Source organism: Cheilinus undulatus, linkage group 23 (assembly GCF_018320785.1).
Source record: "Cheilinus undulatus linkage group 23, ASM1832078v1, whole genome shotgun sequence".
In the NCBI taxonomy this organism is placed as follows: domain Eukaryota; kingdom Metazoa; phylum Chordata; class Actinopteri; order Labriformes; family Labridae; genus Cheilinus; species Cheilinus undulatus.
In genome coordinates, this window is record NC_054887.1 from 32,092,586 (window position 1) to 32,116,139 (window position 23,554).

Genomic DNA, 23,554 nt, shown 5'->3' on the forward strand with positions numbered 1-23,554 from the left:
TTTTAAGAATATATTTAAAAAATGGGTTAAGACTGACAGAAATGTAGCAAAAATGGGCAGATTAAGTGGTGAAAAGTGGTCAGAGAGTGGCTATATGGGTAAGTGACAAAACGGGTCATGGAGTGGCACAAAGGGACAAAAATTGGCAGGAAAAGTGGGGAAAAGAGATTAAAATGTGGCAAATATTGATAACAGAGAAAAAAACGGTGCAAAAAAAATTATACAAATGGGTTCAAAGTGGAAAAATGGCGCAAATAAGTTAAGAAAAGGGGTTAAAAAGTGGTTAAAACAGATGAAAAATGGCAATTAGAGACACAAAGGTGATAAAACATGCAGTGAAAGTGGTTGAAAAGAGCTAAAGAATGGCAGAAAATTGGTTAAAGAGGACAAAAATTATTTAAAAAGGGGGGGTAAGTGGGAAAAAATAGCCTCACAAAGTCATGAAAAGGGGGTTAAAATGGACAAAAATTGGTTTAAAAGCAGCAAAATGATCAAAAATGGTTAAGATGGCAAAAAAAATGTTGCATAAATGGGTCATGGAGTGGCAAAGAGGGACAAAAATTGACAGGAAAAGTGGTAAGAGGTTAAAATTTGGCTAAAATTTGTAAAAAAGGAAAAGAGGGCAAAAAAGTTATAAAAATGAGTTCAACGTGGAAAAAAATGGTGCAAAAAAAGTAAAGAAAGGGTTCAAAAGTGGCAAAAGTTGGTAAAAGAGAGACACAAAGGAGATAAAATAGGCAGGAAAAGTGGTTTAAAATAGGTTAAAGAATAGCAAAAATTGGGTTAAAGAGGATAAAAAATATCAAAAATTGGTTTAAAGTGGCAAAAATATAGCAAAAATAGCCTCGCAAAGCAGTGAAAGGGGGTTAGAATGGACAAAAAAGTGGCAAAATTTGTTTTAAAAGTGGCACTAATGGGCTAGGAGTGGCAAAAAATGTTGCAGAAATTGGCAAATGGTGCAGTGAAAAGGTGTTGAAAGGTGTTAAAATGAGTTATATTGGTGCTAAATCACAGTTTAGGAGGAACCATTCTCTGGGGTTCTCAGGGACCCAGACAGTCCCAGGGGCAGGTCTGTCTCCTTGTGGCCTGCTGCATTATAGAGACAGATCTCACTGGTAACGCCTAAAAACTGCGTTTTGAAAGAAAATGCAAATACTAAAAAAATAATATGTTAATCAGACCAAATTATCTATTCGATTTTTGTTTACTTGAAAGTCCGGCCCCCAGAGTCTCTGTCAGTCTGGTCCTTGTTCAGATGTACCTGATGACCCCTGTCCTCTGATTTCAAACCTAAAGAGCTGTGCTCTGCTGCCATGCTGGAGTCCTCTTGCAGAGGTGCTTTCAGGAATTAATGATGTTGTGTATTTTGGGCACGGTATGCAGGAGATGTGAACGCAGTTGTGCTCGAGCATCAGGCAGTCGCCAGGGAGTAAAGATCTACAGTGAATTCTTAACTCTCCTGTCTCTTCAGATCCAGTGAATCCAAGCAGCACAGGTCTGGTTCATCTTCCTGGTAGATGTGGAAGTGGGAGAAAACGTGTGGTTTTATCATGGTTGTCTTCTTTTTGGTGGATTTGAAAGCCAACTCTACTCATATCTCCACCTCCTGAGCTCCCATGGGGGAGAGGGGTCAGTATTCATCAGAGGGACAGAAAGACAGAAACACACCTCTAACGCCAGGAGAATAAGGATAAGATTTAAAACTGGGAAAGGTGGGCGTTCTTACTCCAAGAGGATGCTCATTCCACAGTTATGGAGCTGCTGCCAAAAAACGTACAACCTCTGGTTTATAAACTCGATCAGCACACCTCTAAGATCAAATATCAGTTTCCTATTGGTGTATTGATAATCAGCAGAGTTATGACTGCATATCTTTGGATCCCAGGCCAGCAGGAGGGACAGAAGCCTGACTAACTTCAAACCGGCTCAAAACGTGCAAAATTTGCAATGACAGTAGGAAACCCCCTTAAAGGGCCCCATCTGACCACATTCAGTCTATGACCAGTCTATGAGTGAATCCAGCCCTCAGTATGGGGGGAGTTTTTGTTTTCTACCCTGTCCCATGTATGATTGCTGTTTGAAGCCAACCTGAAATGAACTCTGAAGTCAGATTAATGATCAGCGTGTATTAAATTCCCTTTCCCATGATTAAATAGCTCAAATACTGAAGTATTCCAGTGACGTTATGAGGCCTTAGTAAAGTGAGTTTTTCCTCTGAAGACTCATTCTAGCAGACTTCTTCATCATCAAACCTCCTGAAACTTCTCTTTCGGGAACATTGTTGATTTTTCTCTGACCTCTGCTCTTTTATAAATTTATTTTGGAGAGTTTACGACTCCCAGATGAATCCTTGATGCCAGACCTTTTGAACAATTTCCTATAAATGGTCAGCTCTTTGATATGCCTGACTGAGCCCTGCAGATTTATCAACATGGATCCCTTTAGAGCGCCCCCTGGTGGCTGCTATGTTTATAACTACTATTGCGTGAGAGCTCCGGCCACTTTAGTGTGTTTAATGGATGTTTATGATGAGCAGTGACGGATTAAAATGTTCCAGCGGCCTTTATGGCGGCTGTCATCATTGCGGCTGTGTAGAAGTATGCGTACGTAGTGGAAACAGCTCCCTGTTTATGGCTGACAGTCACACACACACACCCTCCACACCCACACACACACACGAGCATAAACACACACAGAGCCAGCCCGTCCCTCCGTGGTTATTTTTAGTCTAAAAATAACAATGGGCTCTGCTTAATGACTGCACTGGATTCCTCTCTGATATATTTTATCATATCATGCCAACATGCTAGGACATATTACATAACACAGCTAGATTTAAACATGCTGCAGACAACAGAACTGAGAGTTTAGTCACATCTGACATTAGAGAGATAAATGAGACGGAGGATGACGGCAGGAAAGCAGAAACAATGTCGATGCTGTGTGATCCAGTATGACAGATATCAGGTCAGGTACGGGAGCGGACGCCTGACTCTGATATGATATGGTACAGTATGTTATGATTTAATACAAGAAATACATGCGTTATAATTAGTGCTGTTATGGTTAAAAAATTGAGTTAATCACATCACTGCAATGAGATTAATCACGATTAATCAGAGTACAATTACAACATCTTACAGTTGACCTTTTCAGTTAATAATTTGGGCCTTTTATCTCATACTGTGACCTTTAAAGTCATTTGATGTTTTCCTGTCATATTTTAGCATTTTAAACTCACAATCAAAAGGGGCAAAATAGGCATTAAATTTCAAAATGTGACAAGTAATGAGTTACAGGTGGCAAAAATAGTCAAAAAGTGGTAAAAAAAAAAATGTGTGAAAGCGGCTAAAATGGGCAAAAAGAAGCAAAAAGGTGAGGAAATATACAGGATAAACAGGATAAAAGAGGCAAAACTGGTGAAAAGTGACAAAAATGAGGAGAAAAGTGGCAAAAATGGGTGAGAAGTGATAAAAATATTATCTATAGGTGGCAAAAAAGTGGCAAAACATGGGCAAAAAGCAGCAAAGATTGGCAAATATGAGCAAAAATGTAGAAATAAGTGGCATTTAATAGGGAAAGGCAGCACAAATAGGAGAAAAGTGGCATTAAATGGAAAAAAGTCAGCTTAAACAGGCAAAACGTGGCAGAAAGAGGGGAAAAACAGCAAAAACAGGATAAAAGAGGCAAAAACTGGTGAAAAGTGACAAAAATGAGGAGAAAAAGTGGCAAAAATGGGTGAGAAGTGATAAAGATATTAGTTACAGGTGGCAAATAAGTGGCAAAAAATGTCTAAAAGGTGACTAAAATGGGCAAAAAGCAGCAGAGATTGGCAAAAATGGGAAAAAAATGGGTGAGAAAAGTGCAGGTGTAGCAAAAAGGCAACAAAAATTTGGCTAAAACGGGGGAGTAACTGATAAAACAGGATAAAAGAGGCAAAAACTGGTAAAAAAGTGGCAAAAATGGGTGAGAGGTGATAAAAATTTTAGTTATAGGTGGCAAAAATGTGGTAAAAAGTGTCATTTAATAGGTAAAGGCAGCTTAAACAGGCAAAACGTGGCACAAAATAACAAAATAGGGTAAAAATTTTGCAAATTCCAAAAAGCAGGATAGAAGTGCCAAAAACTGGGGAAAAAAAGTGGCAAAAAAAAACAAAAAAAGAGGGGCAAAAAATTGCAAATAAGGACGATGAAAATATACAGACAAAAATAAAGGTTGACAGTTTATTTTGACAGTCACTGTCAGGGGCGTAGCTAGGAATTTTGGGGCCCCAGAAAGAATATTACACAGGGCGCCCTTAACGCACATATATTTTATAAATATATGTGCTTTTTTAATGTATTTTTGAAGTGTAATTTCTCCATTTATGAGCAATATTTTTACTATGGTTAAACTGAATTTACTTGCGCTGGACTATACCATTTGGACATTTTTACGGGAGGAGTTGAGTTCCCCCAGTATTTATTTTACTCCCATTCATTTTGGTGCTTTTGATAAATAATGACACAAATTACTCAGAAAAAAGTGATAAAAACACATTTTTGATAGCAGGCTCCTCAGAGCCCCTCCCCACTGGGGGCCCGGGTAATCAGTGCCCTTTTCCCCCTGTGCTACGCCCCTGATCAGTGTGTACGTGTTGGAAACAAACTGACTACTGTGACTTTCAAAGGTTTTCTGTGGGAATAATATTTAAAATTCAGACATAAAAGAGCCACACGCTGAGTATCGCTGATCTAACTCCTTCCTCTGCACTTGATTGTTGTTTCCATCCTCCAACACTTTCACTTTCTTTTCAGTCGGTCTGTTTCTCCCTTCTTTATGTTTTCCTCCCTCCGTGTTTACTGTCTTAATGGCTTCCTCTTCATTTCCTCTTAATTAGATCGCATCGTTACCTAGAATAACCTCTCCTCTCCTGTTTACTCTCCTTATTTCCTCTGCTCCCTCTGTTTATTCCCTTCCCTCCTCTCTCTCCTCCTTCCTCAGCTCCTCTCCTCGTTTCCTCCTCTCCTCTCTCCTGTCCAGCTGATCTTCCAAACTTGGTCATGTTCTTTGGTTGTGCAGCCAAACACTGTCAAACACACACGCTCACAGAGGGGGCTCTGCTGCTATTTTGGCTCGGCGCTCTCAGACGGCGGTCAGTCATGGCCGGCTGCAGGAGTTACTTACGAGGGCTCTCCATCTGTGTCACTGTGCTGCTGCTGGTAAGCTAACCGCCAACCGCTACATGTCTGTGTGGTTGTCATGAATGTTGTGAAGAAGCTGAGGGAGGATGGAGCTGTTTGATTTTATTTTGAAAAACTAAAGGAGTTCTACTTTCATATATTTGACTTATATGTGTTCATATTTGAATTTAACATCTTTTCACTCTTTTTTGTACAACCCCAATTCCAAAAAAGTTGGGACACTGTGTCAAATATAAATAAAAAGAAGTCAATGAACGTCAAACCTCATAAACAACACATCAGACTGACACCGAGTCATTTTATCATTTCATCAAAAGCATGAGCTCATTTTGAATTTGATGGCAGCAACACATGTCAAAAAAGTAGGGACATAGCGATACTTACTGTGTAGAATTTTGGGAGAGGAATGTTGTCCCATTCTTGTCTCATGTAGGATTCTAGCTGCTCATCACTCCTCGGTCTTCTTTGCTGGATGTTTCATTTTCTGATGCTCCAAATGTTTTTATTGGTGAAAGGTCTGGACCAGATCAGGACTCAGACTCTTCTATTGTGAAGCCATGGTGTTGTGATTGTTGTGGTTGTTACGGCCGCTTAGAAATGATTAATTTCAACCATGAAAATAAGGCTCGTACAAAGAGACCATAATATACACTGCCTGTTGTTTCCTTAACAACAACAACCATGTCGACCTGTGGTCGTGGAAAAGATGTTAGTCAGTTTAAGAAGGGTCAAATCATTGGCATGCATCAAGCAGAGAAAACATCTAAGGAGATTGCAGAAACTACTAAAATTGGGTTAAGAACTGTTATTAAAAACTGGAAGGATAGTGGGGAACCATCGTCTTCCAGGAAGAAATGTGGTTGGAAAACAATCCTGAATGATCGTGATCGGCGATCAATTAAACGTTTGGCCAAATCAAATCGAAGAAAAACAACAATAGAACTCAGGGGTATGTTTGATAGTGAAAGTAAGAGCATTTCCACACGCACAATGCGAAGGGAACTCAAGGGATTGGGGCTGAACAGCTGTGTAGCCTTAAGAAAACCACCAATCAGTAAGGCTAACCAGAAAAAAAGGATTCAATTTGCTAGGGAGCATAAAGATTGGACTCTGGAGGAATGGAAGAAGGTCATGTGGTCTGATGAGTCCAGATTTACCCTGTTCCAGAGTGATGGGTGCATCAGGGTAAGAAGAGAGGCAGGTGAATTGATGCACCCATCATGCCTAGTGCCTTCTGTACAAGCCTGTGGGGGCGGGGCTAGGATCTGGGGTTGCTGCAGTTGGTCAGGTCTAGGTTCAGCAACATTATGTGCCCAAAGAATGAGGTCAGCTGACTACCTGAATATACTGAATGACCAGGTTATTCCATCAATGCATTTTTTCTTCCCTAATGGAATATTCCAAGATGACAATGCCAGGATTCATCGGGCTCAGATTGTGAAAGAGTGGTTCAGGGAGCGTGAGGTGGATTGGCCACCACAGAGTCCAGACCTTAACCCCATTGAGAATCTTTGGGATGTGCTGGAGAAGGCTTTGCGCAGTGGTCAGACTCTCCCATCATCAATAATCAAAGCTAAAGGCGGTCCAACGAAATATTAGAATGTGTGACCTTTTTTGGTGGCAACTTTTTTTTGGCCAGGCAGTGTATAAATGGAAACAGACAAAGATTCGGAGTTTCAAAAATAATCCAAGCTTTATTTTAAACAGTAATTAATTCAATCAGTCAGCAGAAAGTAAACCAATGAAATCAAAAGTGTGGTGGACGTGGCTAACCTCGCAATGGGCCATTGGACCAGCCACCACCCCTAACTAAAACTGCCTAGCCAAAAAAAACTACCTATTTAACCAGGAAAAGAACACAATGAGAAAATAGGACTACCAACAACTACAGCCAAACTAAAATAACAAAACCCAGCAATCTAAACATGCCTGGGGAATGAAAAAAAAGAACGGGAAAACCAAAACGCTTGGAAAACCGAATTAACTAATGAACAACGAAAAGAGAAGCTTAATCAATATAAAACAAACCTCCTCATGGGCGAGTGTGGCACGGTGTCTGGCTCAGCTCTGCTCTCTGCCACTCTAAATACTCCCCCTCCTCCACCCTGAGCGCTAACACTCAGGTGTGCTGCAGCCCGCAGGTAGAGGGAGGAGGGAGACCAGAGAGCCAGGGAGAGAGACGGCAGCAGCACTCCAGGACGCACCTAACAGTGGTTTAGCATTGTCTTGTTAAATAGTCAAGGCCTTCCCTGACAGAGACGTTGTCTGGATGGGAGCATATGTTGCTCTCTATCTCTACTGCCAGCATCGATAGTTCCTTTCCACGCCACAGTCACTAATGCAACCCCATACCATCAGAGACGCAGGCTTTAGACCTGAGCCAGGAGAACAAGCTTGATGCTCCCTCTCCTCTTTAGTCCACAGGACACGGTGTCTGTGGTTTCCAAGAATAATTTCACATTTTTATTAATGTGACCACAGAACAGTTTTCCACATTGCCTCGGTCCACTTTAAATGATCTCTGGTCCAGAGAGGAGGAGTTTCTGGATCCTGTTCACATATGGCCTCTTCATTTGTGGATGGCATGGCCGACCGTGCTGTTCTGAGAGACTCTGCCTCTCTAAAATGCTCCTTCAATACCCAGGCATATTACTGACCTGTTGCTAATTAATCTAATTAGCTGCAAAAACTCCTCCAACGCTTTCTTATCCAGCCACTTGTTGCCCCGTCCGTACTTTTTGAGATGTGTTGCTGCTATCAAATTTAAAATGAGCTAATATTTGTCATGAAAAGGTAAAATGTCTCAGTTCAACGTCTCATTTGTTGCTTATGATCTATTGTGAGTCAAATCTAAGAGTTTTGGCAACCATTGCATTCTGGTTTTTGTACATTTCACACAGCATCCCAACTTTTTTGGAAATGGGGTTGTAGATTGAACAGAAATTTTAATGTTTTTTTTTTTTTAAATCAAACACACATTATATTACTTTAATCCCCTCTTCAAGCCTTTAAAGTTCTTTACATTTCTAAGTTTATAATTTTCAAAATAAAATAGCTTTTGATTTCAGCTTTTACTTTTACACGTCTAAGAAAAAAATTTTTATTTCTAGGTTCTAATGAGTATTTCCCTTTTATTGTAATGATCGTAGAAGGAAAGTATTCCATTGTGATGGAGTTTTTTTGTTTACCTGTTCCTTATTTCCTGTTTCCTGTTTTGACTCCTGTTTGGTTTTCCTGTTAATCAGCTGACATCTTGTTTTCTTTGTGTTTTAATCCTGCAATCTTCACTTTCTTTAATGAGTCTTTGTGCCTCTGCATTCTGCCTTCATAAGAGTATGTTATGTTTTAGTTCAAGTTCAATGTCTGCAGTGGATTTTTATCTGTGGTTTTGTTGTCTGGTCTGCAACAGTCTTCATTTTTGATGGTTATTTTTGCAATTCCTGCAAAGATTATTTACGCCTTTTCAGTTTGGGAAGGTTTTTTTGTGATGTTTTATCTTTGCAAGTTTTGCAAGTCTTTATATATGCATGCTTTACTTGTTAATTTTGCAACTAATTCCTATGTGAATCACATCTGTTTTAGAAGTTATGCAGGGTTGTTTTAAAAGTGTTTTTATTACCATCAGTTTTTCAAAGATTCTAATATATATTATGTTAATTTTGCAAGTTCTAACAGACTTATTTATTTCTCAGGTTTTGTTAAGATTTCTAATGTGTTTTTTGTTTCTTGTGCATGTTATTTTTCTGCAAGTTGTGCCATGACTCTAAGTGAATGGTCATTTCTGTACGTTTGCATGGATTCATGTGCATGTTATGCTTATTTTTGCTTGTTTGTTTTAGATTTTCAAAATTTCCAAAGCATTTTTTTTTCTTTGCATGTGAAGCAGAAATGCCCTCTGAATGAACCCGTTTTTGCCAGTTTTGCTTCGATTTTACACACTTGTTTGGTTTGCAAAGCTTTCAGTGTTCTTCTGTCTTTGCAAGCTCTGCAAAGTCTTCATCTGTGCAGCGATATCCTGTGTATCACACTTAATTCCACAAGTTATGCAAGAAATTGTTGTGTTGTTGTTACAACCAGCTCGCGAGGGAAAGGGAAGTAACATAAAAACCCAGGTGTTAATTATTAACAAAAGTAGGGTTGGTTTGACAATAAACAAAAGTGAGGCAACTAAGGACGGAAGAGTGCTGTGTAAAAGTGACAAAAGGAGAACTAAACTCTAACCTAGAGTTATCAAACTTACTAAAGGTTTTACCAAAAAAAGAAAACCAAAACCTAACTACTCTAACTACAAAAGGAAATACAAAACAGCACCCAACTAACAAATATAAAACTAAATGTGTTTTTAAGGAATAACTAATTTGGCTACACAAAAAATCACAAATCTAGTGCCTCACAAATTTACAGAAATACAGAAGTTTAAATACAGCAATTCACAAAGAGGCACGTGAGCATGGCTGGTTACAACTTGCTGCTGGTGTTGGTCTGCCGGCTCCTTTTATAGTCTTCCGTGCACTCCCTTCTGATTGGTAGATAGGGCTGTTCTGATTGGTGGATAGGGCTGTAGGTCCTCCGTGCCAATCAGGCTTCCGCTGCGCAGGTGGACGGAATCACTGAAATCAGGCTCTTCCAGCAGTAACCTAAGAGCTGCAGATGTCACTCAAACAAGAATACATCACACACACGAGACCACTCACACAAACACTCAACAAGGAGAGGAGGTAAAATCCCCAGACGGCAGCGGCGGCGGCGGCCGTAACTAAGCAAAATTGTCTTCTGCATGTTTTTTTTCTGCAAGTCGTAGAACGATTTTAAGTGTATTGCAATTTCCAAAAGTTTTGCATAGGTTCTTGTGCATGCGATGCTTATTTTTGCACGTATCTTTAATTTTTAGATTTCAAAATATCTGATGTCCGTTTTTTCTTTGCAAGTAAAGCAGAGATGTCCACTGGTCAAGCTTATTTTTGCAAGTTTTGCTTCAATTGTACACACTCAGGATTTCTTATGTCTGTTAGATTATCCATTTTCAAAATTCCCTATGTATTTGGGGAGTTTTTTTCTGCAGAGATATCCTCTACCTGGACTATCTTTATCGAATTTTGCATCGATTAGGTACACTACCATTGCAAGTTTTGCAAAGTTTTCATACGTGCATGCTTAAAGACCCTGTAAAGTAAAAATAAATCTGTATTTACGTTTGTCATATGATAGATCACTGTGTTATCAACCCCCAGGTCAAATTTCAGACAAACAAAGCATCTCCAAGTTTATAAAATTAAGCTTCAAATCATGAAAAATGAGGCAGTAAAATCTGCTCTAGGATGGTGTGGGCGTGTCTGTTGAATGAGCTTAAGCCACGCCCACTCAGGAGGATTATGATCCTCTCAGGTTTTAAAAATGTTACAATCTGAATGGAGGAAAGCACTCACGTCATTTGCCTGTCTCTTGACCTTTTGTTGACCTTAGAAGAACAGACAAAGTCTGTTCAAATCTCTGCTATGATGCTTTAAATGATCTGTAGACCACTGTGACAACAGACTGTACTGAGATGAACTACTCTGTGATGTTAGATTGTGGCAGACTGTGATGAGGAGTGGCTCATAGATAAGTTGAATGAGTTTAACAAGCCCTCGCACAGTAAGCATGAACAGCTCTTTTTTTTTTTTTTTTAATTGGAACCACAGATAAAGACACATACAGGCAGGGTAGTCTGCAGCATTAACCCCCTCACTCATGGTGTCATACTTGGAAAAATACTTCCCCCTAAAAACTTGAACCAATAAACAAAACATGCACAACTATAACTTTGCAATGAAACATGAACATTATAGAACGGTACAAGAGTGAATTCCATTGCAAAAAATGAACCAGAAGTCCCTGCTCCAGGTGACTGCTTCCTTCCACAATATTGTAGTGTTAGAGGGGCGGGGTCATTCCCTGCTGTGGGCTCATGACACTGTGAGCCCACATATTAGCCCCGCCCACATGAAACCAAGCCAGGAAAGAGGTGGAATGGCCTAAATCCAGAATTCAGTCACATGTAGATCTCAGAGTTTTCACATTTACAGCAACCAGATTCCAACATTTCTAGAGTGTTAAGACAAAAACTTTGGATTTCACTTTACAGGGTCTTTAACCCTTTACCTACTGAGCCGATGCTGGCACTGTGTTTCATATGTCTGGAGTATTATTACCGTAACTCTATCAAAGTTTGTCCGATCAGAAAAATTCCAACAGTGTTGGAAAGCTGAGAATTGTGGGCATGCGCACATATATGGTTCATTACGGTACTCGCAACCATATGATGTGGACATTCATAGCAAAACACCAAAAGTATTGCGAGACCGCTGTACAGATTCTCAACACTGTAACTCCTCAAAAGTTTGCTCAATCTAAAAAATTCTAACGCTGACAGAGAGCTGAGAATCTGTGCTTTCTGGCAAGATATGATGTGTGGTATATATATTATGGTAATGTCGGACAGCACCACAAAAACAGCAGCTTTGTACAATATTTTGCATCTTAGCAAAACCTGAAAATCTTTTATTTCTCGTGTTTTGCTAAAATTTCTAATGCATGTTTTGTTTCTTCAAGTTCAGCAAATATTTTGCAGACTCTTTTGCATTTAATAACTTTATAAGCAAAAGAATGCATGGTTTTTAAAGATTTCTTGCTTGTTAATTTTTCATTCCCCATGCATGTTTTTTCCTATGAGTTAAGGAAAGATTTTCTTCTGCATGTTTTGTTAAGATCTTTGTGCAGGATTTTTCCATCAAACATATTTTAAGTTTTGTACAATAGTGGGATAGAAGAAGTAAATGTCTGAGAACTGACTGCAGTTCATGCTGGTGTTTCTGTGTGAAATTGTTGTTTATATGAGTTTGAAGCGTGACTGTGGGACTGATGACGTCCGACATCCTGAGCCATTGGAGTTCCCAGCTGATGAGCGTCTCTCTGGGGAAACACTTTCAGAGGAATGCTGCTGCTCTTAAAGACTTCCTCCTCCTGTGAAAAACAACAAACTCTCAATAACAGCAGCTTTTCAGTCCCGTTTAATCCCTTTGTTACCTCTCTGCAGGTGTCTGGTGTGGTGATGATCGGTGTCGGATTCGCCTCCATTGAGGGAAACACACCTGTAGCTGAGGTAGCTCTGTCTTCCTGTCAATATTTAACAGTTTTAGAGGCCTTTTAGTTGGTCTTCTTAAGTGAAAAGCCTACATATGAAACATTTTGTGGCTTTTTATTCCAAGTCAAAGATAAATGTCAAGAGGAATCGAGAGGAGGAAAAGGAATAATATCTGGATTGCAAAGTTTTCATTTATCCGTAGGGGAAATTTGTTAGCAATAAAAGTCCATGCAAGCATGCAAAGATACATGCATGCCTGCAGATGTGCATACATGTGATACGTAACTCCCATGGTCTTCATCCTGATAGACGAGCAGTGAGCTCTGAGAGTGTCCAACAGTCTGTAATGTTCAGAATGTGTGGTGGGAACAATGCCTACTGCTTATTTAAAACTCCAACAGCTGATGGAACAAATGAGCTCAGATATCTGCAGATTAAATCAGCCTCAGGTCAGAGGAGCTGCTTGTCAACAGGATGGGCAGGCAACTACTGGAGGCCAGTGGGGCCCTGAGGGCCGACAAACTTTAAACCAAAGCAGCGGCTCAAAACAATGTTAAAAAAGCCACTGGCCCCTTTGTTTAATGCCAGACCTGCTAAATCCAGAAATCTCTTCAATAGAACCTGTCTAAGAAATATCTCCGACACGTCATGGCACCATTAAGAGAAATTCAAGAACAGATGAGAAACAAAGTCACTAACATCTGTCAGCCTGGAAAGGGTTACAAAGACATTTCTAAAGCTTTGGGATGGTCGGAGCCATTATCCACAAAAAGGGAAAACTGTAAACAGTGGTGAACTTTCCCAGGAGTAGCCTAAATAACTAGAGTCCATGGACGACTCATCCAGGAGGTTCCAAAAGAACCAAAAATAACATCTAAAGACCTGCATGCCTCACTTCTTCAAAGTGAGAGCTATTATCCACAAATAGGGAAAACATTCAACAGTGGTGAACCTTCCCAGGAGTGGCCTAAAAAACTAGAGTCCATGGACGACTCATCCAGGAGGTCCCAAAAGAGCCCAGAACAACATCTAAAGACCTGTGGACCTCAAAAGAACAAGGTGAGAGCTATGATCCACAAATGGGGAGAACTTGGAGCAGTGGTGAACCTTCCCAGAAGTGGCCTTAATAACTACAGACTCCAAGAGTGCATAAATGACCCATTCAGGAGGTCCCAAAAGAGCCCAGAACAACATCTAAAGACCTGCAGGCCTCACTTGACCAAGGTGAGAGCTATTATCCACAAATGGGGAAAACTTGGAGCAGTGGTGAACCTTCCAAGGAGTGGCCTTAATAACTCCAGACTCCAAGAGTGCATGGACGACTCATCCAGGAGGTTCTAAAATAACCAAAAATAACATCTAAAGACCTGCATGCCTCACTTCTTCAAAGTGACAGCCATTATCCACAAATAGGGAAAACATTCAACAGTGATGAACCTTCCCAGGAGGGGCCGGGCTACCTAACTGACTCCAAGAGTTTATGGACGACCCATTCAGGAGGTCCAAAAAGAGCCCAGAACAACATCTAAAGACCTGTGGACCTCAACTGACCAAGGTGAGAGCTGTTATCCACAAATGGGGAAAACTTGGAGCAGTGGTAAACCTTCCCAGGAGTGGCCTTAATAACTCCAGACTCCAAGAGTGCATGAATGACCCGTTCAGGAAGTCCCAAAAGAAGTCAGAGCAACTTCTAAAGACCTGCAGGCCTCACTTCTTCATAGTGAGAGCTGGTATCCACAAATAGGGAATACTTGGAACAGTGGTGAACCTTCCCAGGAGTGGCTGGTCTACCAAAAATGACTCCAAGAGTGCATGAATGACCCATCCAGGAGGTCCCAAAAGTGCCCAGAACAACATCTAAAGACCTGGGGACCTCACTCGACCAAGGTGAGAGCCACTGTGCACAAATGGAAAAAACTTCTGGAAGGTGCGTCCTGTTCCATCTGGAGTAAAACTAAGAGCATTTCATCAGAAGATCATCTGACCAAGAGTCAGACATGGTGGTGGTACTGTGATGGACTGGAGCTTTGCAGTTTCAGGACCTGGACTACTAGAGCCATGAATTCTGCTCTCTACCAGAAAATTCTGAAGGAGAATGTCCAACCATCAGTTTTTGACCTCAGGCTTTGAGCCCACTTGGGTTATGGAGCAGGACAATGATCCCAAACACAGCAGCAAGTCCACCTCTGAACGGACTAAAAAAACTAAAAGAAGGTTTTAAAGTGGTCTAGTCAAAGTCTGGACTTAAATCTGATTGAGATGGCATGGCATGACCTTAGAAAACCCACCAATGAGGCTGAATTAAAACAATCCTGCAAAGACGAGTGGGACAACATTCCTCCACAGTGATGACAAAGACTCACTGACATTCAGAGCAAATGTTTAAGGGATTTTGAGAAATGGAAAATTCAAGTGAAATCATAAAAAGCTTGCAGTCAAGAGTGAATTTAATGGCTCTCCTTCTTTCTTTCTTTCTCTCCCAGTTGTTTGACCAGTTGTCCAGCAGTGATGGTGTACTGGAACTGCAGGTCTTCGGTCCAGTCACTGTGATTCTATCTGTTCTGGGCATTTGTGCGGCAGTGTTGGACTTCAAACCTCTGCTTTTAGTGGTAAGGTGTCTCTTCATTTACTCTGAAGTCAACCGTTCAGAACCATGAAGACTAAAAGCTCATCTGTTGTTATTTTCTAGTTTTCTGCTCTCATATTTGTGGAGTTTGTAGCCATGGTGATCGCTGCCTCACCACTGGTCTATGCCCAAACTGAGGTAACGCTTCCCCTCAGTCTGTTACATTTTAGAAGTCAACACTGCCCTCAAGTGGTCTATGTGTGTATCACACCCAACAATCTTAGATTTGGGCAGTGCACTCCAAAGTTTCTGCAGATTTTTGACTCGTAGAATTTCTGTTTGGATTAAATGTGTTGCTATAAAATCTGTGTGCTCCTTTTTTAACTCTTTCTATGCCACTGTTTGTTGTCTTATTTTTCAGATGGACAGTACAGTAGAGGACTTGTTTCTGAATGTAACTCCTCTGCACAAATTAGATCCTTACATCCAAGGAGAACTCGGCAAACTGCAAGCATCGGTAAGAGGAAGAAGGCAGCGATAAATGAAGGAAATAATGCTGATTTAATCTATAAATTAATCTAATTAGGTAGAGAAATGTGGGAAAGGTTGGTTGGATTTCTGGCTGCTGTGATTGGTTGGGTCCAGGGATGTCCACACATTTCTGCACTGAGAGCCAGATACAGAAAATATCAGGATAAAGGGGCCGCGTTGATTTAGCTCACTTTAGTGTATTAAAGTTAGTGAATATAATCTAATGTAGGTCAAGATATGACAAGCAATCTGAGGAAAAATCCGCCTACAGCTTTCAGGCTGGAGGCTGTGGTGGACAGTTAAATCTGACGCACCTGTGGTGAAATGGTTCGCATTAGTGTGAATGAGCTCAGGCGTATCACTGTGAGTTTTCTTTGGTATTTGAACCAAACTAAAGTAAATGTTTAATTCATCAGTGGAGGTAGCAGGTAGCTAACAGCTAGCCACATTTAGCTTATCGTTTACTCTAAAGCGTCCAGGCTTTTATGGCCTGAGTACTAACAGTGGATGTTGCTCTTGTTGCCATTAAATCAGCGGCTAGATTCCTGGATTCTCTGAGGCTACGTTCACACTGCAGGCCTTCATGCTTAATTCTGATCTTTTCTCACATCTGATTTTTGTTTGCCTGTTCACACTGGAGTCAACCTCTAAAGATCAGATACGGCTCTGATTTAGAACCAAGAGGCTTGAATCTGATTCAACATTGTAACAGAATAAATGTGATACGTGCTGGTAAATGCTCGAGCAGAACAGTGGTTCTCAACGTGGGGGTCAGGACCCCCTTGGGGCTCATGAGACACTGAGAGGGGTCTCAAGAGGCCTAAAAAACCTAATATTTCACACATTTGCCACTTTACACCAATTTTGTCAAATTTTAACCAATTGTCATTATCTTTTCCCAACATTTTTGCCCGTTTTAACACATTTTTGCCACAAAGAACCCATTTTTTCCATTTAAACCCTTTTCACCACTTTATTCTGCCTGTTTTGCCACTTTTCACCTCATTTTTACCACTTTCCACCTATTATTGCCTCTGACACATTATATCCACTGTAAACCACTTTTTTAAACCACATTTTTCACCTGTTTTTGCCCATTTTAACCACATTGCACTATTTGTTATGCCCAGTTTAGCCAGTTTATCCAATTTCTGACAATTCTACTATTGTTTTTCTGCCTCAGTTTATCCATTTTGCCACTTTAAACCTATTTTCCTCCCAATTTCACTACATTTTTCACCCATTTTTGCCACTGTAAACCCATTTTGGACAGATTTCAATCTTATTTTACAACTGTTTATGCCCATTTTTGCCACCAAGAACCCATTTTACCATTTAAAAACCTTTCCACCATGTTTTTCTGCCCATTTTTGCCAACTTTTTCCTGCCACTCTCTGGCTATTGTTGCCTCTGTTGAAACACATTATTGCCACTGTGAACCTTTTTTTTTGTACCACTTGTCACACCCATTTTTGCTCATTTTAACCACACGTCACCGTTTGTCATGCTCATTTCTGCCAGTTAAATCCATTTCTGAAAATTCTGGCTTTTTTTTTGCCTCAGTTAACCCATTTTTGCCATTTTGCTAATTTTCCCTTCCAACTCACCAAATCTTCCACCAATTTTTGCCACTTTTTCATCCCCCTTTTTACGCCCAGATTGGCCCTTTAACTATTTTTTATTTTTTTTGCTTATTTATGCCACTTTCAAAATCCTATTTTATCACGTTTTTCACCATTATGAGCCATTTTAGCTACTGATGTGATATTTGGAGCTCGGTTTCTAGACTGATGAAGAATACCTAAAAATAAACCAGCGGCTGCTGTTTGCCAGAGTTTGGACACCCCTTGTCTGGCCTAGCTCTGTGAAATGATTGGAGAATGGGTGAAATCTGAGGTTTGTTGACTTGAATGTGGCGTTGGTGTTTCTTTTTAGGACTCCTGCTGTGGTTTGAGGAAATATGAAGACTGGGGGAATCAAATCCCAACCTCCTGTTTGTGTAAAACTCCTGACAAACATCCGAGGTACGACAGCAAAAAGACTGAAGAATTTAACCTTCAATTTACATAAAACGCCTTTAAAAAATATTTTTATTTTCCTTTAAACTTTTGAAGAATAAGAGAAATAATTATTCATGTCTAATATTATTTATATTTGGCATAAAGGCTCTTCTGTAATCCCCCTGCCCTGCTACAAGCCTTTGTGGAAAGCATCAGTGACAACAGAATGACTCTGATGAATCAGATCAGGCATGGAGGAGGAGCTGGGGTGGAGGAAGGCTGCAAAGGCAGCTCACAGAGCGAGCAGCGGCAGACTAGAGCAGCTTAGATCAGGAAGCGTGCATGCGTTTAGCCAATAGGAAGCTTAGCATGGGTCAACTAAAGTGGGCTTGTAGCTGAGTGACTGTTTTGCCTGTTTTTGTTGCAGAAATGTGACTTTAATTTTCTCCTGTTTTCTCCCAGCTCTCTGCGGGCTAACTCCAGCTCAGAAGGATCCTGTATGATGGTGGACCAGAATCCTCTGACTGCACCAGAGAAGGAAACACTCTGGGTTCACTCAGATGTAACAAAACAGAGTCCTTTCCTCAGTTTTTCTTCTTTTACATATCGTTGTCTTTTCTCTGGGTCTAACACCTTTGCTCAAAAACAAACATTCTCTTTATTTAAGTGACCTGAGTAGAACACGTTGTTGAAATGTTCTTTTCCTACAGTAATGATCTGAGTTCATCTCTGATGCTGACCTCTCATTCTTGTTTGTTGCAGCCCTGTGGGCCAATCCTGAAGCGCTACATGAACTTTCCCATCAGACTCAGGATAGGAGTCATTTCAGCGTTTTCAACCATCGCTGTAAGCTGTAACACTTTTTTTATTCAAATATCATGTGAACTATTTTACCTGAATGGTTTCAGTTTATCTTCAACATCATGTGAGTTATGTCTGAAGAAAGTAGGGACGGGAGACTTTTGATTCATGCTTGTATGCAGATATTTCTAAACTCATTTGAGCTAATACTGAAAGATACAACTTTTTAAATGTAATTTAAAAAAACAAAACAAGTCTTTCCTGCAGGCCTTCCCACAGAGTTAGTTGGGCCCCTGCCAATCCAATAAACCCAGAGAATGGACCCTGATAAACCCAGAAAATGGACCATAATAAACCCAGAAAATGGACCCTGATAAACCCAGAAAGTGGACCCTGATAAACCCAGAGAATGGACCCTGATAAACCCAGAGAATGGACCATAATAAACCCAAAGAATGGACCCTGATAAACCCAGAGAATGGACCCTGATAAACCCGGAGAATGGATCCTGATAAACCCAGAAAATGGACCATAATAAACCCAAAGAATGGACCCTGATAAACCCAGAGAATGGACCCTGATAAACCCAGAGAATGGACCCTGATAAACCCAGAGAATGGACCATAATAAACCCAAAGAATGGACCCTGATAAACCCAGAGAATGGACCCTGATAAACCCGGAGAATGGATCCTGATAAACCCAGAAAATGGACCATAATAAACCCAGAGAATGGACCCTGATAAACCCAGAGAATGGACCATGATAAACCCAGAGAATGGACCCTGATAAACCCAGAGAATGGCCCCTGATAAACCCAGAGAATGGACCCTGATAAACCCAGAGAATGGACCCCGATAAACCCAGAGAATGGACCCTGATAAACCCGGAGAATGGATCCTGATAAACCCAGAAAATGGACCATAATAAACCCAGAGAATGGACCCTGATAAACCCGGAGAATGGACCCTGATAAACCCGGAGAATGGACCCTGATAAACCCGGAGAATGGACCCTGATAAACCCAGAGAATGGACCCTGATAAACCCAGAGAATGGACCCTGATAAACCCAGAGAATGGACCCTGATAAACCCAGAGAATGGACCCTGATAAACCCAGAGAATGGACCATAATAAACCCAGAAAATGGACCCTGATAAACCCAGAGAACGGACCCTGATAAACCCAGAGAATGGACCCTGATAAACCCAGAGAATGGACCCTGATAAACTCAGAAAATGGACCATAATAAACCCAGAAAATGGACCCTGATAAACCCAGAAAATGGACCCTGATAAACCCAGAGAATGGACCCTGATAAACCCAGAGAATGGACCCTGATAAACCCAGAGAATGGACCATAATAAACCCAAAGAATGGACCCTGATAAACCCAGAGAATGGACCCTGATAAACCCAGAGAATGGACCATAATAAACCCAGAAAATGGACCCTGATAAACCCAGAAAATGGACCCTGATAAACCCAGAGAATGGACCCTGATAAACCCAGAGAATGGACCCTGATAAACCCAGAGAATGGACCATAATAAACCCAAAGAATGGACCCTGATAAACCCAGAGAATGGACCCTGATAAACCCAGAGAATGGACCCTGATAAACCTGGAGAATGGATCCTGATAAACCCAGAAAATGGACCATAATAAACCCAGAGAATGGACCCTGATAAACCCGGAGAATGGACCCTGATAAACCCAGAGAATGGACCCTGATAAACCCAGAGAATGGACCCTGATAAACCCAGAGAATGGACCCTGATAAACCCAGAGAATGGACCCTGATAAACCCAGAGAATGGATCCCGATAAACCCAGAGAATGAACCCTGATAAACCCAGAGAATGGACCCTGATAAACCCAGAGAATGGACCCTGATAAACCCAGAGAATGGACCCTGATAAACCCAGAGAATGGACCATAATAAACCCAGAAAATGGACCCTGATAAACCCAGAAAATGGACCCTGATAAACCCAGAGAATGGACCCTGATAAACCCAGAGAATGGACCCTGATAAACCCAGAGAATGGACCCTGATAAACCCGGAGAATGGATCCTGATAAACCCAGAAAATGGACCATAATAAACCCAGAGAATGGACCCTGATAAACCCAGAGAATGGACCATAATAAACCCAGAAAATGGACCCTGATAAACCCAGAAAATGGACCCTGATAAACCCAGAGAATGGACCCTGATAAACCCAGAGAATGGACCCTGATAAACCCAGAGAATGGACCCTGATAAACCCGGAGAATGGATCCTGATAAACCCAGAAAATGGACCATAATAAACCCAAAGAATGGACCCTGATAAACCCATAGAATGGACCCTGATAAACCCAGAGAATGGATCCCGATAAACCCAGAGAATGGACCCTGATAAACCCAGAGAATGGACCCTGATAAACCCAGAGAATGGACCCTGATAAACCCAGAGAATGGACCCTGATAAACCCAGAGAATGGACCATAATAAACCCAGAGAATGGACCCTGATAAACCCAGAAAATGGACCCTGATAAACTCAGAGAATGGACCCTGATAAACCCAGAGAATGGACCCTGATAAACCCAGAGAATGGACCCTGATAAACTCAGAAAATGGACCAGAATAAACCCAGAAAATGGACCCTGATAAACCCAGAAAATGGACCATAATAAACCCAGAGAATGGACCCTGATAAACCCGGAGAATGGACCCTGATAAACCCAGAGAATGGACCCTGATAAACCCAGAGAATGGACCCTGATAAACCCAGAGAATGGACCCTGATAAACCCAGAGAATGGATCCTGATAAACCCAGAAAATGGACCATAATAAACCCAGAGAATGGACCCTGATAAACCCGGAGAATGGACCCTGATAAATCGGAGAATGGACCCTGATAAACCCAGAGAATGGACCCTGATAAACCCAGAGAATGGACCCTGATAAACCCAGAGAATGGCCCCTGATAAACCCAGAGAATGGACCCTGATAAACCAAGAGAATTGACCTTGATAAACCCGGAGAATGGATCCTGATAAACTCAGAAAATGGACCATAATAAACCCAGAAAATGGACCCTGATAAACCCAGAAAATGGACCCTGATAAACCCAGAGAATGGACCATAATAAACCCAAAGAATGGACCCTGATAAACCCAGAGAATGGACCCTGATAAACCCGGAGAATGGATCCTGATAAACCCAGAAAATGGACCATAATAAACCCAAAGAATGGACCATGATAAACCCATAGAATGGACCCTGATAAACCCAGAGAATGGACCCTGATAAACCCAGAGAATGGACCCTGATAAACCCAGAGAATAGACCCTGATAAACCCAGAGAATGGACCCTGATAAACCCAGAGAATGGACCCTGATAAACCCGAAGAATGGATCCTGATAAACCCAGAAAATGGACCATAATAAACCCAGAGAATGGACCCTGATAAACCCAGAGAATGGACCCTGATAAACCCAGATAAATTATGATGAATGTTTATTTAGCTTCAGTAATATTATTGTGTCTATAAGATGGTAAACCTCTTTTAAATTGTCTGTTTACTAAGATTGTGAATGCTGGATGTGTTTCAGGTGACGGCATTTGCTCTGAGTCTGGCTTTGGGCCTGGAGAAATACTGGAGGACGCCTCCAGTAGTGAGAACTGTGGATGACTATAACAGAGTGAAATACCAACCTAAACCCTACCAAACATGACCTCTGACCTCTGACCCACAACCATCACTTCTTATCATACTGCTGGTAATGAATGCAAGAGTGTAAAGAAGCTGTGCTTTCCATGTTGTAGGGAGTTATATTTAAAAGTAGATATTTATTTTTGATAGGACCACTGAGCTTCATATGTGAGTGAATGCTTTTTTAAATTTAGTTTAACGGGTAATTTAAGTGTCATTTTTTCACCGTGAGCTCGGGCAGACATCAGCTTTGTTTCCACACTGTAGTGTCACTGCAGTCACCAGAAATGTCACATTACAGCTACGAATCGTTGATCATCTTCCAGATATGTGCAGCCAGCTCAAAGTAAAGCCGCCTCAGACCTGCTCTTCCTGTAAAGGTTCTTTATCAAACATTTGTTATGAACTGTTGCTATGCATAAAAGGAGTGCTTTCTTAACTTTTAGGTTTATGATGTGTGGAAGTTTTTGAACTCCTGCAGAAACATGCCCAAATCTGGTGTTAAATCATATAAATCAAATGTTAAGGGACGGTTCAAAATCCAGTAAGAATAATTTATTTATATTTTATTTGTGATTCAGAGCAGATCTGCTGTAAAAGATGAACATAAAAAGGAATAATCCTGCTTTGTTAATTTTATTCTGTAAATAGCACAGAGCAATAAAGTTTATTTTGAGTGATGCTTATGTGCTGTGTGTGTGGTTGTACTTCCTCCTGCAGCCACAAGTTGGCAGTATTTATACAACTGAACCTCCCTGCTGAAGAGCGACACCAACTGGCCGTTTCATCGTGACCACGGCCATAAACTCCACTTTTATGACCCATTTTTATCTTCAAGTCTTATTGGCGTGGACAGAAGAGATTAATTGGACTTTATATGCTTTTATGGAAATCAAAGAGGGCAGTGGAGGAAAAATTTCTAATATGATGAAAGTTTAAGGAGCATTTAAGTGGACTGACTATTACTGGAATGATGCTTAAATTACCAGAAAAATAGTTACTGCTCAATGCAGGCTAAAAAACATCTTCCAACAAAGAAGGGATTTTGGAAATTAGAAAAGTTGTTTGTGTTTTCAGTTGAACACAGTTTGAAAAGGATTATTGAATCACTGTATTGTTTTATGCATGTTTTACTATGTCCCAACTTTTTTGGAATTGGGTATATATTTGCATCTGTGATTGTAGTTCCCTCAGTAGAAATGATCGGTGACAAATTTTGATATTTCTTTTCACACTGCATGAAAAGAGAGATTCCCAACAATTCTTGGCCCTGTGACTTTCCAAGGAACTTCACACGTCCCAACTTTTCACGGGAAGTCACGGAAAGCCCTGAAATCTGCCAGAAAATGCCAGAAACAGACGAAGAGTTGCAGTTTCAAGTTGAGAAAGCACCCCCCTGTGCCTGGTAGTATTTCATATGTAAATGGCATAGCTCTTATCTACACAAATGCAAATCACACAGCTATTTACTCTGACTGTGTGTTTGTGTGTCTGTTAGACTGTGCCTGTGTGTGTCTAGTGTAGTTTTCAGTTAGGCCTCATCCACACGGAGACGAATTCAGGAGTATGTGCAAAAGTTTTTTGTTGTATCGGCATTTCATCCACACGGAAACAGCGTTTTGGGTGACTGTAAACAATACTTTTTGAAA

General features: G+C 40.8%; 1 protein-coding gene across 2 annotated transcripts; it reads left to right on the forward strand.

The window, feature by feature from the left end:
* The first annotated feature begins 5,076 nt into the window (after window positions 1-5,076).
* LOC121505204 (23 kDa integral membrane protein-like) lies at window positions 5,077-22,591 on the forward strand. 2 transcript variants are annotated; one of them, XM_041780311.1, is made up of 9 exons: window positions 5,077-5,201; window positions 12,259-12,324; window positions 14,790-14,915; window positions 14,996-15,070; window positions 15,294-15,389; window positions 17,339-17,427; window positions 17,866-17,965; window positions 18,166-18,249; window positions 21,805-22,591. In XM_041780311.1, the coding sequence occupies exons 1-9, from the start codon at window positions 5,142-5,144 to the stop codon at window positions 21,925-21,927; spliced, it is 819 nt and encodes a 272-aa protein (XP_041636245.1). In that variant the 5' UTR covers window positions 5,077-5,141; the 3' UTR covers window positions 21,928-22,591. The 2 variants fall into 2 exon arrangements, with proteins under 2 accessions (XP_041636245.1, XP_041636246.1); XM_041780312.1 differs by lacking the exon at window positions 14,996-15,070.
* Window positions 22,592-23,554: the final 963 nt, after the last annotated feature.